The 22,385-nt window shown below is 38.9% G+C and overlaps 1 protein-coding gene across 4 annotated transcripts in view; it reads left to right on the plus strand.

The window, feature by feature from the left end:
- glis1b (GLIS family zinc finger 1b) overlaps positions 1-22,385 on the plus strand; it is an 80,243-nt gene that overhangs the window by 53,012 nt on the left and 4,846 nt on the right. For 3 of the 4 annotated variants that reach the window (XM_079896070.1, XM_079896073.1, XM_079896071.1), the window contains exons 6-9: positions 2,753-2,863; positions 4,199-4,367; positions 8,509-8,665; positions 20,229-20,389. In XM_079896070.1, coding sequence (XP_079752196.1) covers positions 2,753-2,863; positions 4,199-4,367; positions 8,509-8,665; positions 20,229-20,389 — 598 coding nt within the window. The remainder of the gene's footprint in view (positions 1-2,752; positions 2,864-4,198; positions 4,368-8,508; positions 8,666-20,228; positions 20,390-22,385) is intronic. The other variant, XM_079896072.1, reaches the window with a different exon arrangement.

Consider the following 22,385-nt stretch of genomic DNA (forward strand, 5'->3'; position numbering starts at 1 on the left):
ATAAATCACCCTCATAAACACTCTAGTATGTAGCATTGAAGGTCTGATTTATTCTAATACATTTCAGTCTAAATGATTCATAGCACTGAAAATTTGACTCATATTAAATCGGTTCATCCTAAAAGGTCAAAAGTTATTCTAATCAAAAGTTTATTTCAGTGATTAGGTCCTTTCTCATTTACAGCATTGGGAAACTCATTCATTCTAGTAAATTTTTTGTCCTTCACTGTCCTAACTGTCATACGTGGAGTTAAATTTATTCTGGTGATTCGGTTCATCCTAAATAGTCATCTCATATATGTGACCAGTCACATGGGTCAATTTTTTTAAATTGAGATGTATACATCATATGAAAGCTGAATAAATAGAATTTCCATTGATTTATGGTTTGTTAGGATTGGGCAATATTTGGCTGAGATACAACTATTTGAAAATCGCCTTTAAAGTTGTCCATTTATGTTTGGGATTCTGCTGCATTCACTCACAAAAATAAATGTTTTATATATTTACGGTAGAAAATTTACAAAATATTTTCTTGGAAAATGATCTTTACTTAATATCCTAATGATTTTTTGGCATAAAAGGAAAAATCGATAATTTTGACCCATACAATGTTTTGTTGGCTATTGCTACAAATTTACCTGTGCGACTTGTGACTGGTTTTGTGATCCAGGGTCACATATAGCAATGGATACTCTGATTCATTCTAGTGAATTGGTCCATTTGGACAAATTCATGTTAATGAACAGATTCATTAAAAAAAAAAAAAAATTTCAATTGTCTTTCAGTATATAATATAGGGAGAGTTACAGTTTTGTTGTTGTTGTTCAAAAAAAAAAGGGTTGCCAGAGAAGTATTGCATAATTGGACATTTATATAGAGTTTTTAAAAAGGTATTGCTTACATAGGTGATGTGATGCTCCAAAATGTGTTAAGTGATTTTGTTATGGCGTTGTAGTATTGCTAACTATTTTTCAAAGGATTATTCAGACTGTATTTGAACTTATTTAGCCTCTCCTAAACTAAACTAAACGGAGATCCATGGAGGATCTTTAAGTTCAGAGCAAAAGTCCCTACCACTTAAGTTCCCAGCCAAATGGACCTTACAAACAATCCCGTAAATGTGCTGTTTGCTGCCTTTCTTTGACCTAAATGTTAATTTTGCATGCACAAAACATACATACGGTTATGTCTCTATGGGTTGATGAGGGGAAACGCGTTATATCATACACCGTTTAACACCACGCTCCGTTTGTGATAGCAACGACACATGGCAGAGAGAGGCAAGAACGTCTTGCATCCCACTCCAACCATGTGAGGAAAAATAAAAGTCAGGGAAAGACTTGAGCTAGTCTTTTCTCACTAACTGGCAGAACCCTATGCTGTATCACATCGCAGTACAGCTCCCGCACCGCGCTACCGCCACACTGCCACACTGCCACAGCCAATAAGACCCTCGACCCCAGATGCCCAGTGCTACACATTAACTTGCCTATGCGCCCTGTCACAGCCTTCCCACACGCCTCATATACAGTGAAAAAATCCCTCCGACTGTAATGATATTTATTCTTGACGGCCTTTTTTCTTTTTTCCATTCCTAAGCTTTCTCGTTTACTGTTTTTGGTGCGTTTAGACGGCAGGGGGATTATATGGCATTGCACAGTGAAAACAAATAAATGCGTAGAGACGAGCTGCCCTGCGAACGGCTTGTAAAAACAGTGTTATTTAGAGAACGAGGGAAGGTAGGAAAGGAGAGCTAATAAAGGAAGCCTATCCACTTTCACTTTAATGACTGCCTCTTTTCTAGAAAAAAAGAGCAGTGTAAAATGCATGGGAGAAAATCACCTCTGCATGTTTTGGAGCGTAAGAGTGTGTTTCAGTAAAGTTTACCAGTGAGAATCATGTGTACACTGATATTTATGTGAAGACGCACGTTTCAACACTTCAACGCTGATGTGCAATATAACATAAACCACTGTAAGTGCTTGTACAGAACCTGTATACCTACACATTTACCGAACAATCTGTATTCTTCTTTCCTCTTCCTGTGTCCTCTCAGCTGAAAGGTAGGATACTGTCTTTCCTCTTGAACTTTGACTATTTATTAACTCTCAAAATATACAGTTATTGCACTTGTGTTTGTCCATTTACACTCATAGTGTAAAAATGAAGGCTGATTACAGAAATAAAATTTATGCGGTGGATTTCAAAGTCTACTTGTAAAAATGCTTAATTTTCTGTTTGAATGCAATACTTTTAAATAAAGAAAGAATAATGTTTAACCTAGAAATAGCTCAGAATATTAAAAAAAAAATATTCATTTTACATAATAATATTTCCTTATTTCTAAAACCTTCTATTTATTTCCATGTTTAAATGAAAAAAAATGTTTTTTCCATATTTTAAATGTGGACATTGAATCATTCTTTTTTGTTTTATATTTAGATTTTTTTTTAAAACTAGTGACTTTACATAGACTTTCAATCTTAAAAACTGAATGTTTATTTTGGGAGTTCAAAATAGTTGCTTGTCTAAATTGTCATGTATTCTTAGCTTCCATGTCTGTTCATAAATGTCCTGCACTGTATTTAATGTCTCTTATAAACTATTATTATAGCTACTCAATTATGAATGCTGACATAATGTAATGATTAATGCCTTTGTGTCCATAGCAGTGTGTTTCCATGTCCTCTTTGTGGCTGACCTGCGTATAATTATGACTCTTTGACTCATTGTGCATTTCCTGTTTCAGAAACCATATGCGTGTCAGATCCCAGGCTGCACTAAACGCTACACAGACCCCAGTTCCCTCCGCAAGCATGTGAAGATCCACTCTGCCAAAGAGCAGCAGGTGCGTAGGAAGGTAAGGATAAAAACAATCTCAGTTCTTTTCTTTGTTTCCTCTGTACAAAAGATCTCATCAGAACATCAGAGTAAAATTAGCTCTTTGGCTCTTGCCATCGGCCTTGAAAAACTTTTCTAGTAGATATTTTTCATGGTCAATTGTGTCTTTTTCATGGCTTGGTGCAGTTGGTTCTACTTAGGATTGTCTTTTGAAAATGATTTCCCCAACAATAGATCAACTATGACCACATTTCAGCATCTACATGGTGAAGAGTGCATTCCTCATTAAAGTGGGTAATTATAAGCAGAATGGCCTCATTGTTGCACTGGTCTAAACGACAGCTGACTGATGCGTTCTTCTTGCTTGCCGTTGTAAGCGGAAACACATGTGAGCGTGTACCATTGTTAATAAGCTGTGCAGCGCTATACCCCAGTGGCCAGATGTTGTGGGCTGATGTCAAACAAACACTCCCACTCCATCTATCGCGAGCGACGCCTGTAATAGAAAGCTGCGGCAAAAGCACCAAAGCTCCTTTACGTTTGACGAATGGCTGAGAGATGTTGGGATCTCAACTGGAAGACGTGCGGTTTGCGCTCTTTCGTAATATTCGAGAACTGCAGCCCATTTGCGTGTAATTAAGACGTGTTTGTTTTATTTCTAATTTGCAAGTTTGTGAGCTTTTGTTTTGAAAATCTTAATTGCAGTGGAATTAAAATGACATAACACTTTCAAGTTGCATGTCACGGCTCATTTCGGGCTATTGTTTATTGCGAGGTATCGTCTCCAGATTCAGTCCGCTCATCACGAATTCATGTGACCGAAGATAATTTTCCAGTTAAACAGAATTCCATGCTACAATCCAAGCTTTCAAATTCAGTCTAATAGTCCTAAACACATATGACTCCCCAAACTCTACACAAATGTCACATATAACGCATGATTACTCCCAGAACTTTGATTTTTGATTGAATCAGTCTTGCATGCTAGTCTCACCAGCAAAAAAGACCTCTCCGCCTCTCTGAAGTCGATAACGTAGCGTCCCAACCTGTACTGACGATGGAGATGGATGTGGATGTGGGGTATGTCCTTCCCCTCATCCCCTCATGTTTCCAATCAAAGGTTCCTGTTTGTGGTGAAAAACTGTTTCTCTCTAAGCTTTTCATTTCCTGCGCTGGCCGATGGGGCCTGTCAGCAATGAGTTTGTGTGTTTTTACGTTTTTTTAATTGGAGACTTTTGTTTCACACAGGTTTTTAATGTGATTTCATTCTTTCAACATGAAGAACATCATGCTTTGATATATGTATCTCTAATCTTTTTTTTATTCTTTTTTTTTTTATCTTTTTGATTGACAGCTAAGGGCTTGCCCCCATTTAGAATCAGATGCTTTGAGTGAATGTCTGTCAATCCAGCATCTGCATGGCCCTGCCCCTTCCCAGCAATCCCACTGCCCTGCCACCTCTCAGCACTCTTTGAATGGGAAAGAAGGCCGTTCGCCAGCACTCGGGCAGGAAATTTACACAGGTAAGGCTTACTTTATCCTCTATATCTACTAAGGGGGCCTCAAGATGATTTAAAATTATTTAAATTTAGACAAAACAATTAAAAACAAACAAAAAAAAGGTTGAGATCCACTGCTCTATAGGCACTTTCACACTTTCTTTTGATAGCGGTGTGAAGTGGGTGTGGCACAAAGAATCATGGATTATATTTGTAATTAGTGGTGCTTGATAAAACATGCATCACTATTATTTTTGCTCATACCATGATTATTAAACTTGGGTGCAGGCTCTGTTTGTTCTACGACCACAATGATAGCTCAAGTCAAGTGGCTTGTTACTATTTTTCCCTTCTGAAAATCGGGCGACTGCTCTTTTGGCCTATAAGCAACCACTTACAAACCACCCAGAACACCCTAGCAACCATCTAGCAATGCCCTGGTAACTACCCATAACAACCCAGCAACCGCATAACACACCCTATCATTGTGATAGTGAGTTTTAGACAGTCACCACTCATATTTTCTTCAGAATCTAGTTCTAGTTCCAAATATGTTTATATAATCCTAATACTAATATTTTTACAGTAATCTGAAATGTATTTGAATAATTATATGAATGATTTTAAAGATAATGTTGATTGTAATTTTATACTTGATCTTGGAGATTAACTGCTGCTTTCCAGACCTTGAGAGAAATGATTGTATATCTTGGTCTATAGCATCCATTACTGCTTGTTTTTGTAGGAGCATTTGCTGTCTAATTTATGTATCCTGGGATGTTTTGTAGAGATGGGTAGAGGACTGTTCCCTCCACCCTAGAATGTACTAAAACCCAGATGTGTTTAAGTGTACGCTCACTTGCAGAACCATTTATGTGATCCAAAACCAATAAGCTACGATTTAACAGCTCAAATGGACATGACAGAATAAAGGGGATTGTAATGTTATGAAGACCATATGCTATGATAATATTGCAAACAGCTGCAATGCACGATCTGCGTTAGATGTCAATTTTCCCATGCTACTTTCAATGTTATGCAATTCACACTAAATCGGAGCTAGAGGAGAGGACACTTACCTTAAAATACCCAGCTATAACTCATGCCTCTTTGATTTAGAGAGGGAGGTCAGAGGTGAAGGCTTTGCATGCTTTGTTTTGTGTTTGTTTTGCATTAGTTAAGCCACAGTAGTTATAGTCCTCCCTGTTTTTTGAAAAATGAACAAGTCATTTTTCTTGTTCTTTGGCTTGTTCTTGTCAAAATGCTGAACATACTGTGGTGCAATAGTTAGCAGAGGAGATTTCATAAAAAGGCCTGGAATGCCTGGAACACTAAAGGGATGAAAATTCTGTTAATATTTACAAACCTTTGTCAAAATGTCATGACATTTTATAGTCATTTTGATTCACAAATTGTACATACCTACAAACAAGCACAGGATACTTGGAGCTGCTTTTTTTTTTCAAATGTCACATTTTAAATTGGTATTTGTATTAGAAAAATCGCAATAATTGTTTCCCCCCTAAATAACCAATTATTCAAACTTTATTTGAATGTTGTCACTGACACAAGGGGCTACATTTGTAAATGAAAACAGACGCTCATTTATCGCCTCATACTGGTGTATTCTAAGCCTACAGAAATACAGTCAAAACTTTATTGGCATGAACCGGGCATTTACAGTATTTACAAAATACATAGCCATAGCCTACTTTAAGTAGGCCAGAACGTTAATTAGGTAAAGAGATGTACATGAAATTAAGGGGGAAATAAAGCAAATACATAACAATGAATAAAAAAATATAACTTAAATTATAATAAAATATTAAATGTCCAGTGAATTGATTTAAAAAAACTGTTGGATGGGATGGATAAAAGATGGATAAAACTGTTATTATTTTATATTCTTACACATTCTTTTAACATGTATTGATAATAACAAACTTCATTTGAATGCTGTATAGGCAACATAATAGTAGACCTAAAATATAGGTTAATATAGCTAATAATTTCTTAATTCCACACTATTCAAAATAATGTATTAATAATATCCATTTGTGAAAATACAAGATTTCTGTGGTCATGCAGGTTTGTTTATGCATTAAACTTGTGGCCACGAGAAATAGATGAGGTTTAAAGGCTCGGGGAAGAAGGAGGTGGGAACTGTCAAACATAACGTAAAGTCCAGGCCTGGTCCTCTCTTGTCTTGCACTGTTGTCACTCCTCCTTTTATCCTCCTGGAGCTCTTCCGTGATACTCGAGACCGCTCATTAGCACTCGCTCCACCGGCCTCACTCCCGTCCCACGGCTCTCGGCCCCGCCCTGCTCGCCACAGCGTCGTTCCCTCAATGTCATATCTCGAGGCCACGACTTCACATCGTGTGGCTGAACATGAACTGAACTGAACATCTCCCCTCATTGTACATGAGAGTAAATGGTGACAAAAAAAAAATATGTGTGAACTATTCCTTTAAGAGCAGCGATTCAGTCAAGAGGAATGTAGAACAGACCCTAAATGTATGTGTGAGGGTAATTTGAAGGACAATTGCAGAACTCCCCATCTCTCAAGCATCCTTGTACAAAACACACTTTGCACTGCAACAGCTTAAATCACCCCCAACGTGTGCCAGGGGAAAATAGACGTCCTGGCTTACACCGTCTCTCATTCGCTCAGTTCAAAGGAGATAAGTTGTTGCTTCAATGTGCAAATGTCTTTAGCCTGAAGGACCTGTTATGTTACTGTGGCTGTTTGTTCTTGTTTAGAGCAGAAGTTGTGGTTGGGTCTGGCCAAGATGCCTGCATTTAATGTTCCTGATGTTTCTGCCTCTGCCTATGCTTTGTTCCGGGGCCAGTAGAAAAAGCAAAGCAAAGAAGAGAGCGGGTACCTCTGTCATTTTGTAATTTGCACGTATAAAGTGCGATCTAGTCCTGTGCCTTTGTGTAGGTTTGCATCTGGCTGTTACATACAATTTTGTGCAATCTCTGTGGCATACAGTATGCTTTGCATGACTTAATTATATTGTGATAAAATAATATATATATACATTTTATATCATACTATATATTTGATGTATTTTTGTGTTTCATATTGTGCTACAAATTATATCACACGAATACATATATATTGATATATTGAATATAATATATTCTTGAAATATATATATATATATTATCTAGAAATTCCCGATTACTCTCAGCCATTAGAATCTGATTCTGCCTCCTGGTGGACTCCCCCTCCCATCTCTCCAGCAGATAACAACTAAAGCAATCATGGCCATTACTTGTTGAATGCTTCCCAGTCTGGTAGCAGATGTTAGGGCTAAAGGGGAAAGCATTTAAGGACTTTGATTGATGATTTCGGGTAATGAATCAAGTTTGTAACCAGTTCAGAAAACTGTCAGATAGGCCCCGCTTCCACTGTAAAGCAGTTGGAGAGGAACACAAAGAGAAGGGGTGCTAGGACGAGCCGCTGAGGACTGTCAGTGCACAGAGGGCTTCTGGGAAAACAATTACTGGGCAAATCCAGAGGAACACATTAACAGCCGGAGCAACCGGGAAAAGTGTCCGCCTGTCAGTCTCTCAGGCTGCACAAGAAGCCCGGGGACGGAAGAAGCCCCTTTACAGAACGAGCAACTATCATTTTCATCTGGCCTGGTTTGCATACAGTAGTATAATCTATGGTGGGATGACATTTGGACCAGTTGGATATCTGATCTATGTCTGTTATTTCCATTATAAACTGTGGATGGAGTTGATGTATCTTCTGTTTTTTTTTTTTTGCTTCAAGGTTCTGTGTCCTTGGCTGAAGATCCAGCCCAACTGTTCCATTCATTTCAATGCAAGTAGTTTATAGTAGATCTGTCTCTACTTATTATTTCTGCTGTTCCATTAAAATTTATCCGATCTGTCAAAGATATGTTCAAAATAGCAATAGTCAATCAAATCCATTCCGCACGGCAACATAAATTATGTATCGTAAATTGCTAACAGCACAGAACATTTAAATTCATCCAAAGGGCCTTGGTGAGTTTTGTGTTGTCATAACAAGCGCTTGTTGCCATTAAGGGCTGTTTTGTGGAGATTTAATTTGGTCAATGTGCCGCTCTTGAGGGCTCCTTGAGGTTTATCAGGCATGTTTTGCACATTAGTTTTGTTTGTCTTCCAGGCCTGTACGCCGGCTCCAGCACGACACACAATGGAGCCCCACTTGAGTTGCTCTCTTCTGGACCTGACCTGCCCCCCAGGCAGCCCCGCCTGGACCGCGACATTGGCAGCCCCCACCATCTCTCCCCGCTGTCTGGCCTCGAGAACACCCGGGAAGGGTGAGTACCTATCCCACCGAGCATCATGTTTACTCCCAATTGCTCTGACATACACGTAGGTTGGATGAGATCAATAAAGATGATGTCAGATGGATAAAGGTTGTCATCACAGTTACGGATATCACTGTAGTTATTGTTAAAGTGGTTCTGTTCCAGTTAGTAAGCAGTGACAAAAAGGCTGTTCTGAACTCTTTTGACCAAATTCTAAGTCAGCATTGCGTGGATCATTTTAGGAAAATGCAATCCCACAATGCATTGCAATATGCTCTGTGAGCAATCCATCCAAGATGTCTGACAAGTGAGAAAAAAATGTTGATTATACTTTAATATAATTAAAAATTACTGCATAATGATTCACTCAGTAATCACTTGTTTCATTCCTGAATGAATCAGTGTTTTTTAATTAATCATTTGAGGGTATGATTCGTTGACTTACTCAGAAAGACAGTTACTTATTTCTTTTTTAAGAATTAATCATCAGCTGAATTCAGAATAATATAGCATACTCATCTTAATGTCTTTGCCATAAATAGACATAGTACAGATACTAGTGGTGTGCTATTATGCTGAATCCAGCCTCTGATTTTGGTTGAGTGTATGATTCATTGATTCACTTTTAAAGACAGTTACTTGTTTTGATCTGGAATGAATCAGTGGTTTTAAACAAATCATTGAGTAAATGATTAGTTGACTCACTCATAAAGATTGTCACTTGTCCAGGGCCGGAGTGGGGCCACTTTTCAGCCCGGGAGTTTCAGTCCCAAGACCGGCCCACTTTTTCCATGGTGGAATTCCAAATTAGCACTTTTTACAAATTGGATAAATGAAGCAACAGTTCAGCTCTTACTATTGTGTAGTTTGTATTAATACCATGGTTCAACAAATAATGTAAAGGTTAAATAATAATTCACTTAGACTTTATAAGAAGCAATTGCAACTTTATTTCACACAATTCTGACTTTATATCTTGCAATTCTGACTTTATAACACGCAATTGCGACTTTATTTCATGCAATTCTGACTTTATATCTCGCAATTCTGACTTTATAACACGCAATTGCGACTTTATTTCACGCAATTCTGACTTTATATCTCGCAATTCTGAGAAATAAAGTCAGAATTGCAAGATGTAAACTCGCAATTGTGAGATAAAAAGTCGCAATTATCTTTTAAAATGTTTTATTCTGTGGCGGAAACAAGCTTCCATACCTCCTGGCCTCTACCTCCCATCCATCCTCCCTGACGCGTTAAGGTAGGGCCGGCCCAGCTATCGGTAGGCGCAGGCGGTGCCGCGGCCCGCGGTAGCCTACCTGAAAAAACGTTTTGGAAAAGAGGGGCTATGGACCCAACCAATTCTATAGGAGGGAAGGGGAGAACTCCCTCACATGGTACAACCCATACAGAGGCTGCGCGCTGCGGTGTCAGAATGCGGAACGTGTGTAGCCTAATGTAACTAACGTGACAAATGTGAAAAAAAAAAAAATCCTCGACCTGCCCAAAAGTGATGTGGCCCACCGGGAATTCTCCCGATTACCCACCCCGGGCCTGCACTTGTCTAATTCCTGAATGAATCAGTGTTTTGAATGAATCATTTGAGTTTAATAATTGAATCACTCAAAAAGACAGGGTCACTTGTTTCTGTCTGGAATGAATCAGTGGCCGAATTCAGAATAGAATACTAGCTTACTATTACTATTCTTGCCATCTAAAGATAAAGCACAAATAGTAAGTAGCATGTTAGTATGTTATTGCGAATTCAGCCACTGTTTTTGACTCATTCCTGAATGAATCATTGTTTTCGAATGAATCATTGAGTGATTAATTGACATACTCACTTGTGTTGTTCCTGAATAAATGCTCAATTTGCCTATTTATACTATACCCTAAGTATGTACTCTTTTCCTGAAGAAAAAGTATTGTGCTATAGCAACGGCAATGTTGTGGGTTCGATACCCAGGCAGAACAAAAACATTTATACTTGGTTTTCTGGTCGAAAAAAAAGATTGATAGTGTTTTTGAATAAATCTGTTTAGTTGATTCATTGACTGTTGTTTACAAACTCACTCAAAGACTCATTTGTCACCACTGGTGTTAACCTGCAGAAAGAGTCTCTGAAAAATCTTCACCAATAATACACAGACTGACCGTCTGTCTGAAAACTACAAAAAAGCACCTTCCTTGATGTCATCTTATTGCTTTGGAATAGCTAGTCACATCCGGGGTCTTGTGAATATTGCAATGCAGTTAGGTTTTTCTCATAACAGGAGATTTTCTTTGGTAATCTGTGCCGTTTAATGTTTTTTTTACTGTGTGTAAGAACCATATTGATTTAGGGGCCTGGATTTATTTACTATCCAAAGCACCACCGGCAGATTTTTCCCTTGTCCATACGGAACGTTTGTTTTCATTGTAACACTCTCCCAAAGCACACACCCTACGACGAATTTAATGCTCGTCCCTTGCTCTGACTTCAGTGTGTATTTATCCAGCAAATCCAGGTTGAACCAATGTCACCTTAACACAACATAAACCAGTTTGGAGGTGTCAGTGTTGTGTAAGTAAAGCAGGACCGTGTTCCCAAAAAAGATTTCCAAACACACCTCTGTTTCTCTCTGTCCTCAAGCTGTGATTAGTTTTCTGGAAAGCTCAGAGAAGGAATACAATGAAGTCTAATATGTCCCCAAAAGGACTGAGGCATGTTTCCCATTAAAAAACCCTGATTTCCCCCTGGACCAGCAAAGTAGAACTGCAAATCCAATGTGTCATCAAGACGCACTGTGTGTATAGTGACAAACAGAAATGCTGGAAATGAGATAGAGAAAAGGAGAGAAAATACATCTGTTCTTTTTAAGCACCAGATTTAAATTAGATTTTTCTGTTCTTTATCATAGTTAAATGAAAGCAAAAGTGCAGTGTTAAAGGGTTAGTTCACCCAAAAATGAAAATTCTGTCAGTAATTAATCACCCTCATGTTGTTCCAAGCCCGTAAGACTTTCGTTCATCTTCGGAACACAAATTAAGATATTTTTGATGAAATCTGAGAGCTGGCTCACTCCTCCATAGGCTTCTATGTAATTTCATCTGCCGGCCCAGAAAAGTTAGTAAAGACATTGTTAAAATAGTCCAAGTGACTACAGTGGTTTAATCTTAAGGTTATCAAGCAATGATAATACTTTTTGTGCGAAAAAAAAAAAAAAAAAAAAACGACTTTATTCAACTATTCTGTGTGGGCCTCTGATACCCCTTTTCCACCAAGGCAGTGCTGGTGCCGGTTCGCGAACCAGTTCTTTGTGTTTCGACAGCCAAAGAACCGGTTCTCGGCCAGGAAAATTGGTTCCAAAGCGGCACCAACTCTTTGCTGGACTAGAACCGTTCTTTTACCACGTCATGCTTACGTCGGGGGCTGGGGGCGGGGTTATTGTCAAACTTAATCCAGTTTAGTAATCCAGACAAGAATGTGTCTTCTTCTGACCCCAATATAGGATCGCAATGCCAGGAGAAACATTTGCAGAAAGACGATGTAGTCCGCCATTGCAATTGTTATGCTTGAAGTTGGCGCAAGCGTTTCTAGGAAAGCTAAGACGTAGCCTATGGCAACGTACACAGTGACGTAACGACGTCGTTCGCTGGGCTCTCTAGTCAGTGGAAAAGCAAACAGGTTCTGAGAAGGTTCGCAAGTTGAACCAACTTTGAACCAGCACCAGTTCCGAACCAGTTCTTTTTTTGTGGAAAAGGGGTATGAGTGAGTTCACGTAGTGAGCCTACGTTCTGACGTATAACCCAGAAGCGCTGCGCTGTTACACTACGAGAACTCACTCAGAGGCCCACACAGAAGAAAATAAATCTGTTTAGTATAATATAATATGTATATGAATAATATATTATGAATAATTTGTGTTCCGAAGATGAACGAAAGTCTTACGGGGTTGGAACAACATGAGGGTGAGTAATTACTGACAGAATTTTCATTTTTGGGTGAACTAACCCTTTAAGTAAATGAACTAATTTCACCCACATCCGAGAATAGAAACTTATTCAAGAACTTGTAAACAGCATGACTCTATTGAAATGACAATGAGCTGTTTTCCTTCTGTTCTTTTTCTCTTCCTGTTTGCTCAACTGGTAGAGCATTGCGCTAACAACGCCAAGGTTGTGTGTTCTATACCCAGGCAAAACAAAAACATGTATACTTTAATTCAATTTTCTGGCAAAAAAAAGATTTACACACTTTAACAGTTCATTCAAAGTGACGTTTTTGTTAGTATAAGCCCATTGGATACATCAGTTTCTAGCAAAAATAGTCGAGCGCCCATGAAATGTGCCCAGGCAGCATTGAGTTGTCATGTTGTCCCTCTGGAAGGTGATCTGTTTTTCCAGGTCGCAGAAAGAACCCCAAAAAAAAGCTCAAGAAAATTAGCGAGCCGTTTTAAACCTCCACAAACAATTACTGCTACTTGGAGAGGAATGAGAGCTGAACGAAACCGGCTCAGGGGATACTCATGTAACACTATACGCTATTGCACTGAAGATCACGATGACATATTCAAGGCTCTGCCTTTCACTGACGCTGAAGGTCAAAGTCTGTGAAAACGCAAGATTATACACAAAGCATGCGATGAAGGTGGACGTGAACTTTTTTTGGAAGTAATGAGTATATGTGGAACTTGAAACATAAAAGTATTTTATCCACCTAGTAAGTCAAGTGTCAGCAGTAATAAAAGAGCTTCCTCATGCAGTCGCGCTGACAACGTAGCATTAAGAAAATGGCCGTCGTCTTGTTTGCGGAAGTCATTAGAGTTGGGGTTCCTGATTAAAAATGTGTACGCACATATAGCACGCTTTATGCCGTCCATCCAACGCAACATCTTTGCCAGGACCTACAACTAACCAGGTATGAAACGTCTACTTACATTTGAAGATGGAGCATTTTGATTTACGTTTAAAGCCTAGAGTATACACTCGGCTTCCAAAGTCAACAGCAGCTGCCGCACTTGTTTTTCCCAAATGGTTTAGCAGGACGTTAAACATTTTGACAAAATTATCTAACTTGCTTGACTCCACTGCTGCAGCCTCTGACCTCATTGCTAAATGTGTTTACCCTGGCTGAAATGGCCCATTTAGACTCCTTTTACTTCGCAAATACTAGTGTCATTTTCTGAAGCTAATATTAAAAAATATGCCAGTGAAAATACATCTAGCGGTCTCCGTTGTGTGGAGTTTGAGATGTAGGGAGGCAGAAGTGTTCGTAGCTGTGGAACGTGTTCACCAGCCTGGAGGGCGCAATGGGTGGCATCGGCACCTCAACATGTTTTGTAGGTGACAGTTTTACAGTAAAATTACAAATAGCTGATCCTGGTGTTCCTTAATGGTAATTAGAAACAGGTTTGTATTAATGAGAGGATATAAAAAAAAATCCATATTTTTTTTATGGGAGTAAGCTTTGGGGTTGGTAAGATTTTTAATGTTTTTAAAAGAAGTATTTTATGCTGACCAAAGCTGCATTCATTTCTGTCAAAAATACAGTAGCCTACATACTGTGAAATAGTATTGCGATTTAAAAGAAATGTTTTCTATTTTAGAATATAATTTATTCCTGTGATCATTACTCCAGTCTTCAGAGTCACATGATCCTTCAGAAATCATTCTAATATGCTGATTTGATGCTCAAGAAATATTTCTTCCCATTTTCAATGTTCAGTGCTGCTTAATTTTTTTTTTTTTGGAAACCTTGATACACTACCATTCAAAAGTTTAGAGTAAGTAGATAAAAAAAAAAGAAATTAACTATTTTATTCAGCAAGGACACATTAAATTGATCAAAGTGACAATAAAGACATTTATATGACAATATAATAAATAAATAAATAATAAATTTGTCTTTTGAACTTTCTATTCAAAGAATTTTTAATTGTAGTTTTACTTGTTAAAATATCAAGCAGCAAAAACTTTTTTAACATAATAAGATCCATTACTAATAATTCAGCACCAAATCACAATAATAAATTATATTTTAAAATTGTAAAGTGTATTTTTTAACTGTATTTTTGATAAAATAAATATTAATCAGTAGTATATACATATATGTTGCACTTAGTCTCATAAAATGTAGTCATAAAAACTCGAATTCCTTGAAGTTGAGTCCATTTCTGTAGTTTTCAGTATCACCCCCTGATCTAAACAGTAGCTACACTGACACATTGTATCTTAAGCTAATTTCCCCGCCCGACTGCATATTGAGTGTTTGAGCAGTTTAGCTTTTGAGTGTTTAGAAACAAGCTAGAGGCTCGGATCAGTAAGGGCCTGATCTCTCACGAGTGGCTTTAGTTTGCTAACCAGAACCAGAAAGGTTCCCACCGACCCGTGCCAAGCCAGCGGCCAGTTCGTTCTTCAATCAGAAGAGCTTACTGCGAGGCAACTGGGATATCCATGCTTGCTCATACACGCCGTCTCCCAGCGGAGCACAACCTGACAGGTGAGACAAGACAAACTGGGAACAGAGCACTCATCTTCATGAATCTTCATTCAAAAGGGATGTGAGGGAAAAAACTCCCATCTTGATCTATTTTGTCTCCAGCCGACTCCAGGAGGATTTGTGTCTGTTTGAGCATAAGGATTGCCTCACCTCTGAAACCAGCACCTCTGTTGCACGATTTGTAAGGTCTTTGACCCCTCTAACAGGGATTAAACTGGAACGTGACACTATGGGTTTGCAATAGAGTCAACGACAGAGCTTTTCATGAAACTCGCAGCCTGTATTTAATAACAGTATTATTCCATCATCCAAAATGTAACTTTTCAGTGTGTGTAGGCAGTGTAAACTTAACTTCAAACCCCCAATGCATGGTTTGTTCACTTCAATCTGTGATTTTTATGTGTGCGTGTGGTCAAAGTTGCTGTGTCCCACTTGGACCGCTTTTCTTTGATCTTTTGGTGGTTACTTTCGGAGCCAGACGTAAAGTAACTGTGTTCTTTAACATGGAGCATGTCCAGTGAATCATATTCAGAAGAGTCACGTTCACTCAGTGGTGTCTACTCTGCTGTGCTGAGTAAGGACTTACTCATGTCAGTTGAGTGAAGCTCTGGGATATTCACATAAGTTCCCATAGAGTCACATTCACTGAATCACAGTCAGCATTAAACACTTTGCTGTTATTACTCAATCTTCTACTTTGAAGAAATACCATTTGTAAACACTTTGTTCACAAGCAAACTATTAAGGGTTTGGTCATTATTCTTTGAAGTCCCTGTGAAGTCGACTTTTTCTAGCTAGTGGAAACCAAAGTTTCCTACAGTATAACCCATCCCTCTTAACTCAAAACACATAATGCCTAAAAATCTCCAGTAAAAACAATTTACCATTACACAATTCCCCATCACGCATCTTGCTGATTTTGAGTGTTGTGAATGTGGTTATACTGTAATTTGTTTATTTATTTTTATTTTAATTTGTTAAACCTCAATTGCATGGAAAGTGGCATGTTTGTGCTGAAAATTATAATTATTTAAAGGCCCACTAAAATGCCTTGAAACGCGCAGCATTATTCAATGTGTTGACATCATTTCCACTGAAACAGGAAGACAGGGCGGGACATATCGAACAGCTCCTCCCCTTTTTAAAAAAAAGCCAATAGCGTTTCCTTTATATCACAGTTGGACCAAAGCCGTTGATCTCGGTAAAGCCACAGTTTCCTCCTAATCTCTAACGGTTTCTCATCCTAATCTCCTTCATATCGCTTTAAAATATAGAATTCTGTGTAGAATTCAAATAGGTCCGATATGTTTTGTGGTCAGCACAGACTCGCGCATATGTTCCATTCTGTGCTATCATGTCTCAGGACCGGAGCAGACTGTGTGCGCACTGCGGCGGTTCGTGTGACACTAACACAAAACCAGACTTCATTCGCCCCAATGGAAAGCATATTTACACTCTCTGAATCGTTCCCTGTCCCCTATATATTGCACTGTGTGCCATTCACCATGTAGAAAATAGTAAATGTGTGAACAAGTGACCGATTTTAGCCGCAGCTTCAGCATCTATTTATAATGTAGGGGGCACTTTAGATTCTAGAGAGCATTTGATTGGACAGAAAATCGGATGAGAAGCTGAAGTGCAGCGTGATGTCATCAAAATCACTGATCCATATTGGCAGAAGTGAGAGACTGTAAGTTTTGAATGCTTCTAAATGCGAATTTTGTCATTGTTTTGGAGCTCACTAGCTTAACATATTCATACTAAAAGCCAAAAACTTACATTTCGATTGCATGGGGACTTTAAATATGACTTTAGCATACCTCTAAACCACTGCATAAAACAGATAGAATTTTATAGCAATTTTTTTTTTTTTGCAATACAAACACTGTGCGCTAGAAGTAGCCTAATATTGTGAAATAATATTACAATTTAAAATCACTGTTTTTAGATTAATTTAATTTAAAATATAAGTTATTCCTGTGATGGCAACGCTGAATTTTCAGCATCATTACTCCAGTCTTCAGTGTCACATGATCCTTCAGAAATCATTCTAATATTCAGATTTTTTCAGGATTCTTTGATGAAAGAAAAGTTCAAAAGAACAGCATCTATTTGAAATAGAAATCTTTTATAACAATGTAAAAGTCTTCCAGCATCAATCCTCCACCTCAATTGGACTTTTATTTCCTTATTTAGATATAGGGAGGTTTTAAGTGTTATACTTGAGCAAGCCAAATGCTTTTATATCACTTTGGTGAACATGAACTTTTGGATGATCCATACAGTAGGTCAGCGGCCATATAAAGCTCTTATGACGTGAGAGACAGGCGGTATAGTCAAAAAACGAGAGTCTGCAAAGGTGAAAGCAGATGATCAGTGAAGGTAAATACCGAAGGGAGATATTAATCCTGCATATGAAAGATTCCCCTCATTCCTGGAGCCTTAGCGAGCTGCAGCTGGCAGTGATTATAGCATGATTCACTTTAGCTGCACATAGAGGCTGCTTGTAAAAATATGAACAGTATAACTGTTTCCTGAGCTTGTGCTGACAGCAGCTCCCAGGGGAACGCTGCCGCCGTGCTCTCGCAGAAACACATGCGCCTCACGTCACGTCAGCGACTATCGGAACCGCTTTCCTGCATACAAACACAAGCTAGCCCGCTAACGCTAATTCCTTTGCTACATGCCTTGTGAAACATGTTAGTGCACTAGACTTTGAGGCTGTGTGAGGAGAGCCCTGTGACTCATGGGGTTACATCCGAGCACAGTTCAAACAATTTGTGGATTATTAATTTTTTTAATGCACTTATGATGAAACCAAGTCCTTGGAATGTGAATTTGGCTAACAGTGAAAAACGACATAATGGTCTAACAGATGTAACAGCCAAGGAAGTCCTTATCAGATTCTGGGCAAATGAACAATGGGAAACATCACTCCCTCATGAGGCCTGGAGCATAAATAAAAACCAATTATCATGTCATTGGAGTCCAAATTCTACATTAGCGCTTTGCTAGGTCTTAAATCTGTGGATACAAAAAGACAATTTAAATGCTATTTATTATGTGTATGTTTAAATGCACATGCTGCACTCATAGCGAAAGGCCTGTGCCTTTTCTTTTAAAATAGCCACTATGCTTTAGTTAACGTCAAAGCAATTAACATAATTTTCTTGTCAGTTGCACATGATATTAAGGGCAGGGACATTCTCATTATAGAGAGCAATTAATTGGACAAAAATTGGTGTAGCGCAGGACGAGTCATCAGGTTCATTTTCCTTGATAAGAAAGACTGTAAATATTAATGTGTACAATACTGATCAAAGTTTGGGGTTGGTGAGATTTGTTTAATGTTTTTGTAAGAAGTTTCGGTTACACATTATTTTAAGGTGTCATTGTTACAGTGTAATTAAATATTTAAGTACTGAGTAATATTAATCAACAACATGTACTTACTATAGGGTTAGGGTTTGGTTGAGGGTTAGTTGTGTGTAATTATGCATAATTTACTGTTACTACTATGGCAAGTACATGTAACATACAAGGACACTGTAAAATAAAGTGTTATCAAAGTATAACCCAGTAATATTGTGAAATATTATTACAATTCCAAATAACTGTTTTCTATTTTAATACATTTAAAATTTTTATTTACTCCTGTGATGCAAAGCTGAAGCATCATTACTCCAGTCTTCAGTGTCACATGATCCTTCAGAAATAATTCTAATTTGCTGATTTGGTGCTCAAGAAAGATTTATTATTACTATCAATGTTGAAAACAGTTTTGCTGCTTAATATTTTTGTGGTTACCGTAATAAATTTCTTTGTTCAAAAGAACAGCATTTATTTACAATTTTTTTTACAGTGTAAATGTTACAGTCACTTTTGATACATTTATTTTGTAATTGGTGAATAAAAGTATACATTTCTTTAAAATAAAATCTTACTGACCCCAGACTTTTGAACGGTAAGCTAGTGTTTATCTTCTAAAAGTGAATTTTATCAGATCAGGAGTAGACTAGCATATATACCTTTATTTATTCCATAAGTTTTTAAAAACAAAATTTTTATTAACAGTCACATGATCCTTCAGAAATCATTCTAATATTCTGATTTTTTCAGGATTCTTTGATGAAAGAAAAGTTCAAAAGAACAGCATCTATTTGAAATAGAAATCTTTTATAACAATGTAAAAGTCTTCCAGCATCAATCCTCCACCTCAATTGTTTTTAAAAACAAAATTTTTATTAACAGTATTTATAAATACTGATCTCATATATCATTAGCGAGACCTAACAGGCAGTAAAGTGCATTTATTTTTTTATTTCCTCTGTTCCTCAATGTCTTACATTACAGCTGTATATGTCCTCATAATATCTCTCTATAACTGTATCATGATGAGCATCTGTTAGTCATACTTCTGTTTAAACGGGCAATTCTTTGAGTTTGTTTTTGTTCTCTGTTCATTTCTGAAATTCGGAATATGACTCTTTGATGTGTGCACTAAAGGCAGAGGGCCTTGACTTAGGGGGGCAGGAACGACTTCACAGGGCCATTGGTTGGCACTTCGTGTCTTGCTGAAACTCAGTTTTGCATATTTGAAGACTTGCTTGTGACAGCTGCATCTAATGGCACTAACAAAGCCTTTATTTGTTCCATTGTGTGCAAGCATGAGCAAGCTATCATAGCTTCCCCAGAGCCATCACAGTGTACAGTAAGTCAGGGGCATGTTATGGAGAAGTGGCATCTGGAGTGAAGAACAGGCTTGTACTCAATCAAAACCAGGCTCATGACTTTCCATTATAACAAGAATTGGAATAGGATGAAGCATGTTAGAGTAAATAAAAAATAAATGAATAAAATAAATAAATAATGTTTTACTTAAGGCTATGTGACTCTTTCTAAAGTAATACTTTCAGATCTTTCGCATGGTTAAAGGTAAGATGGGGTGAGGCTCTAAAGTTCCTTTTAATAACATTCAGAAGACTCTTGTAATAAAAGTTGTATACTCCATATTAAATTTTATGGTGTGTTTTTTGGCCTGCTTATCTTTCACCATTAATCTTAATAGTTAACGTTCACTCTCTGTCTTAGGTTATCTGGAGCTTTGCTGTCTCCAGGGATCAGTCTGCTGAAGGCCGCTACATCTCCTCCACCAACACTAGAGAAGCAACAGAACTCCTCTACCAACCAGCAACACCTCCACACTCATCATAAACCCTATTCCACCTTCCACAACCTGCCTACAAGTGAGGGTACGAGACCGTACGTGTCATTTTCAGAGATTGTTTGATCGGATTTTACTGGGTGGATCTTGTTCAAGTATTCACACTGTTAATCACATTAAAAGTCCAGCACTTTATTGAACCTTTAAACAAAAAAAATAATTGCTTATGTGGGTTTTTTTTTTTTTTGGTATCATATTTCATACATCAGGCTTTTATGGCTCATATAATATGATATAGAGAATATAGAGCTACTATATTTGGAAAAACACCTCAATCAGAGGCTCAAACTGAGAAAAATGTTTGCAATTTGGTGCAGTTTTTAATATGGCCAAATGTAAATCAATGAGATTAATAGCGGTATAATGCATTTTATTTTTATTTTATTTTATAAATAGCAGGCAACTTACATAAAATGCATATAATGACAGTTGTCATTAGAGTATTAGTAGACTGTCTGCTTAATATCTGCTAACTCTTTATTGTGATAAAGAGACAACAGACATTCTACTGACTATAAGTAACTTTTCATCTGCATTCCAACTTATTCTACTAGACCCGAACCCTAACACCTAACCCTAATCTAACAGTCTACTAATACTCTAATGTCTGTTGTATAGGACTAGATGTTGATATCCCTCAATAAATATGAGTTTAGTTTCAAATGAGTGAGGGCACCCTTTGGGTTATCAAGTGGGCGCCCTCCTTCTTCGGTGTTTCGCTAATAGACCCACGACACCTCCAGAGGGTTCAGCAGTGAATCCCAGCGTCCCAGGTTCACTCCCTAGGTACCATCTACTCACTTGAAGGCCCAGGCGGAGTCCTTTCTCTTCATCCACAGCCACTGGCTCCCCTTTTCAGCAGCCCTGGAGAGGTCTTTGACTGCCTGCCGATGGGCCTTCCCTCGCACTCCCATCTCCCTGAGTAGCCTGGATGTTGAGGTGGCTACAAACCCTCTGCAACCTACTTCCACTGGGCGTATGTTCGCTTTCCAGCCTTGTTGTTGGGCATCGGCTGCAAGTTCAGCATACCTCAGCCTTTTCCGTTCGTAAGCCTCCTCCACTGCACCTTCCCAGGGCACGGTGAGCTCGATGATGTAAACAAGCTTGAGTGAGGCTGACCACAGAACAAGGTCTGGTCGCTGGTTTGTAGCTGTGATCTCAGCTGGGAAGATTAGTTTTTTGTCCAAGTCTGCCAGCAGCTTCCAGTCCCGTGCTCTGCCCAGCTGGCCAGTGTCTGGTCTTGTGGTGGTGAGGCTGGCTTGACCCTCGCCTTCCCGAACAAATGGTGTCGGCTGCCACCGGGATGACGGGAGAGGAAGGGCATTCACACTTGTCCGTCGACTTTCTAGCACTGCTGGAAGACTCTTTAACACCTGGTTGTGCCGCCAGGTATAACGGCCTTGGGTGAGGCTGGTCTTTCATCCCACTAAGATGTGCTTCAGTGTTGCTGGACTTGGGCATAGAGGGCACGTGGGGTCTTCGGCATACCACTGGCTAAGGTTTGCGGGGGAAGGCAGGACATCGTAGGCAGCCCTGATGGTAAAGCTTGCCCTGAATGCCTCCATCTCCCACAACTCATTCCAGGAGATCGTCCTCTTCTCCACTCCTTTCCATGCCATCCACTGTCCTTGCTTTGCCTGCGCCACAGCTTGGGCGCACCTTCATGCTTCCTCCTCCCGACGTACCTCCTGGACCACCAGCTTACGTCTCTGAGATGTAGAGTCCTTGCTCCACACTGGTGTACTGGCCCCAAGGCCAAGACCACTTCTCCCCTCCTGCACTCAGCCCACAATGTCCTTGTGTCTGAGTGCTGCCTTTGCCTGCTCAGTAGCAGCCAATGGGGTCCACTTCCTCCCGGTGGCCAGTATGGGGGAAGCTTGGGCTACGAATGGATCACACGAATCCAGCAGCATTCTCTCCAGTCTGACTTTGGCGCGCTTGTACTCCTGCCAGACTGGAAATGGGCAGGTGTAACATCCCTTTGCCGTATAGCCCAATTCTGCTGAGGCACCTTGGAAGGCCAA

Source organism: Squalius cephalus (genome assembly GCF_949319135.1).
Source record: "Squalius cephalus genome assembly, chromosome: 16".
NCBI classification, from domain to species: Eukaryota; Metazoa; Chordata; class Actinopteri; order Cypriniformes; family Leuciscidae; genus Squalius; species Squalius cephalus.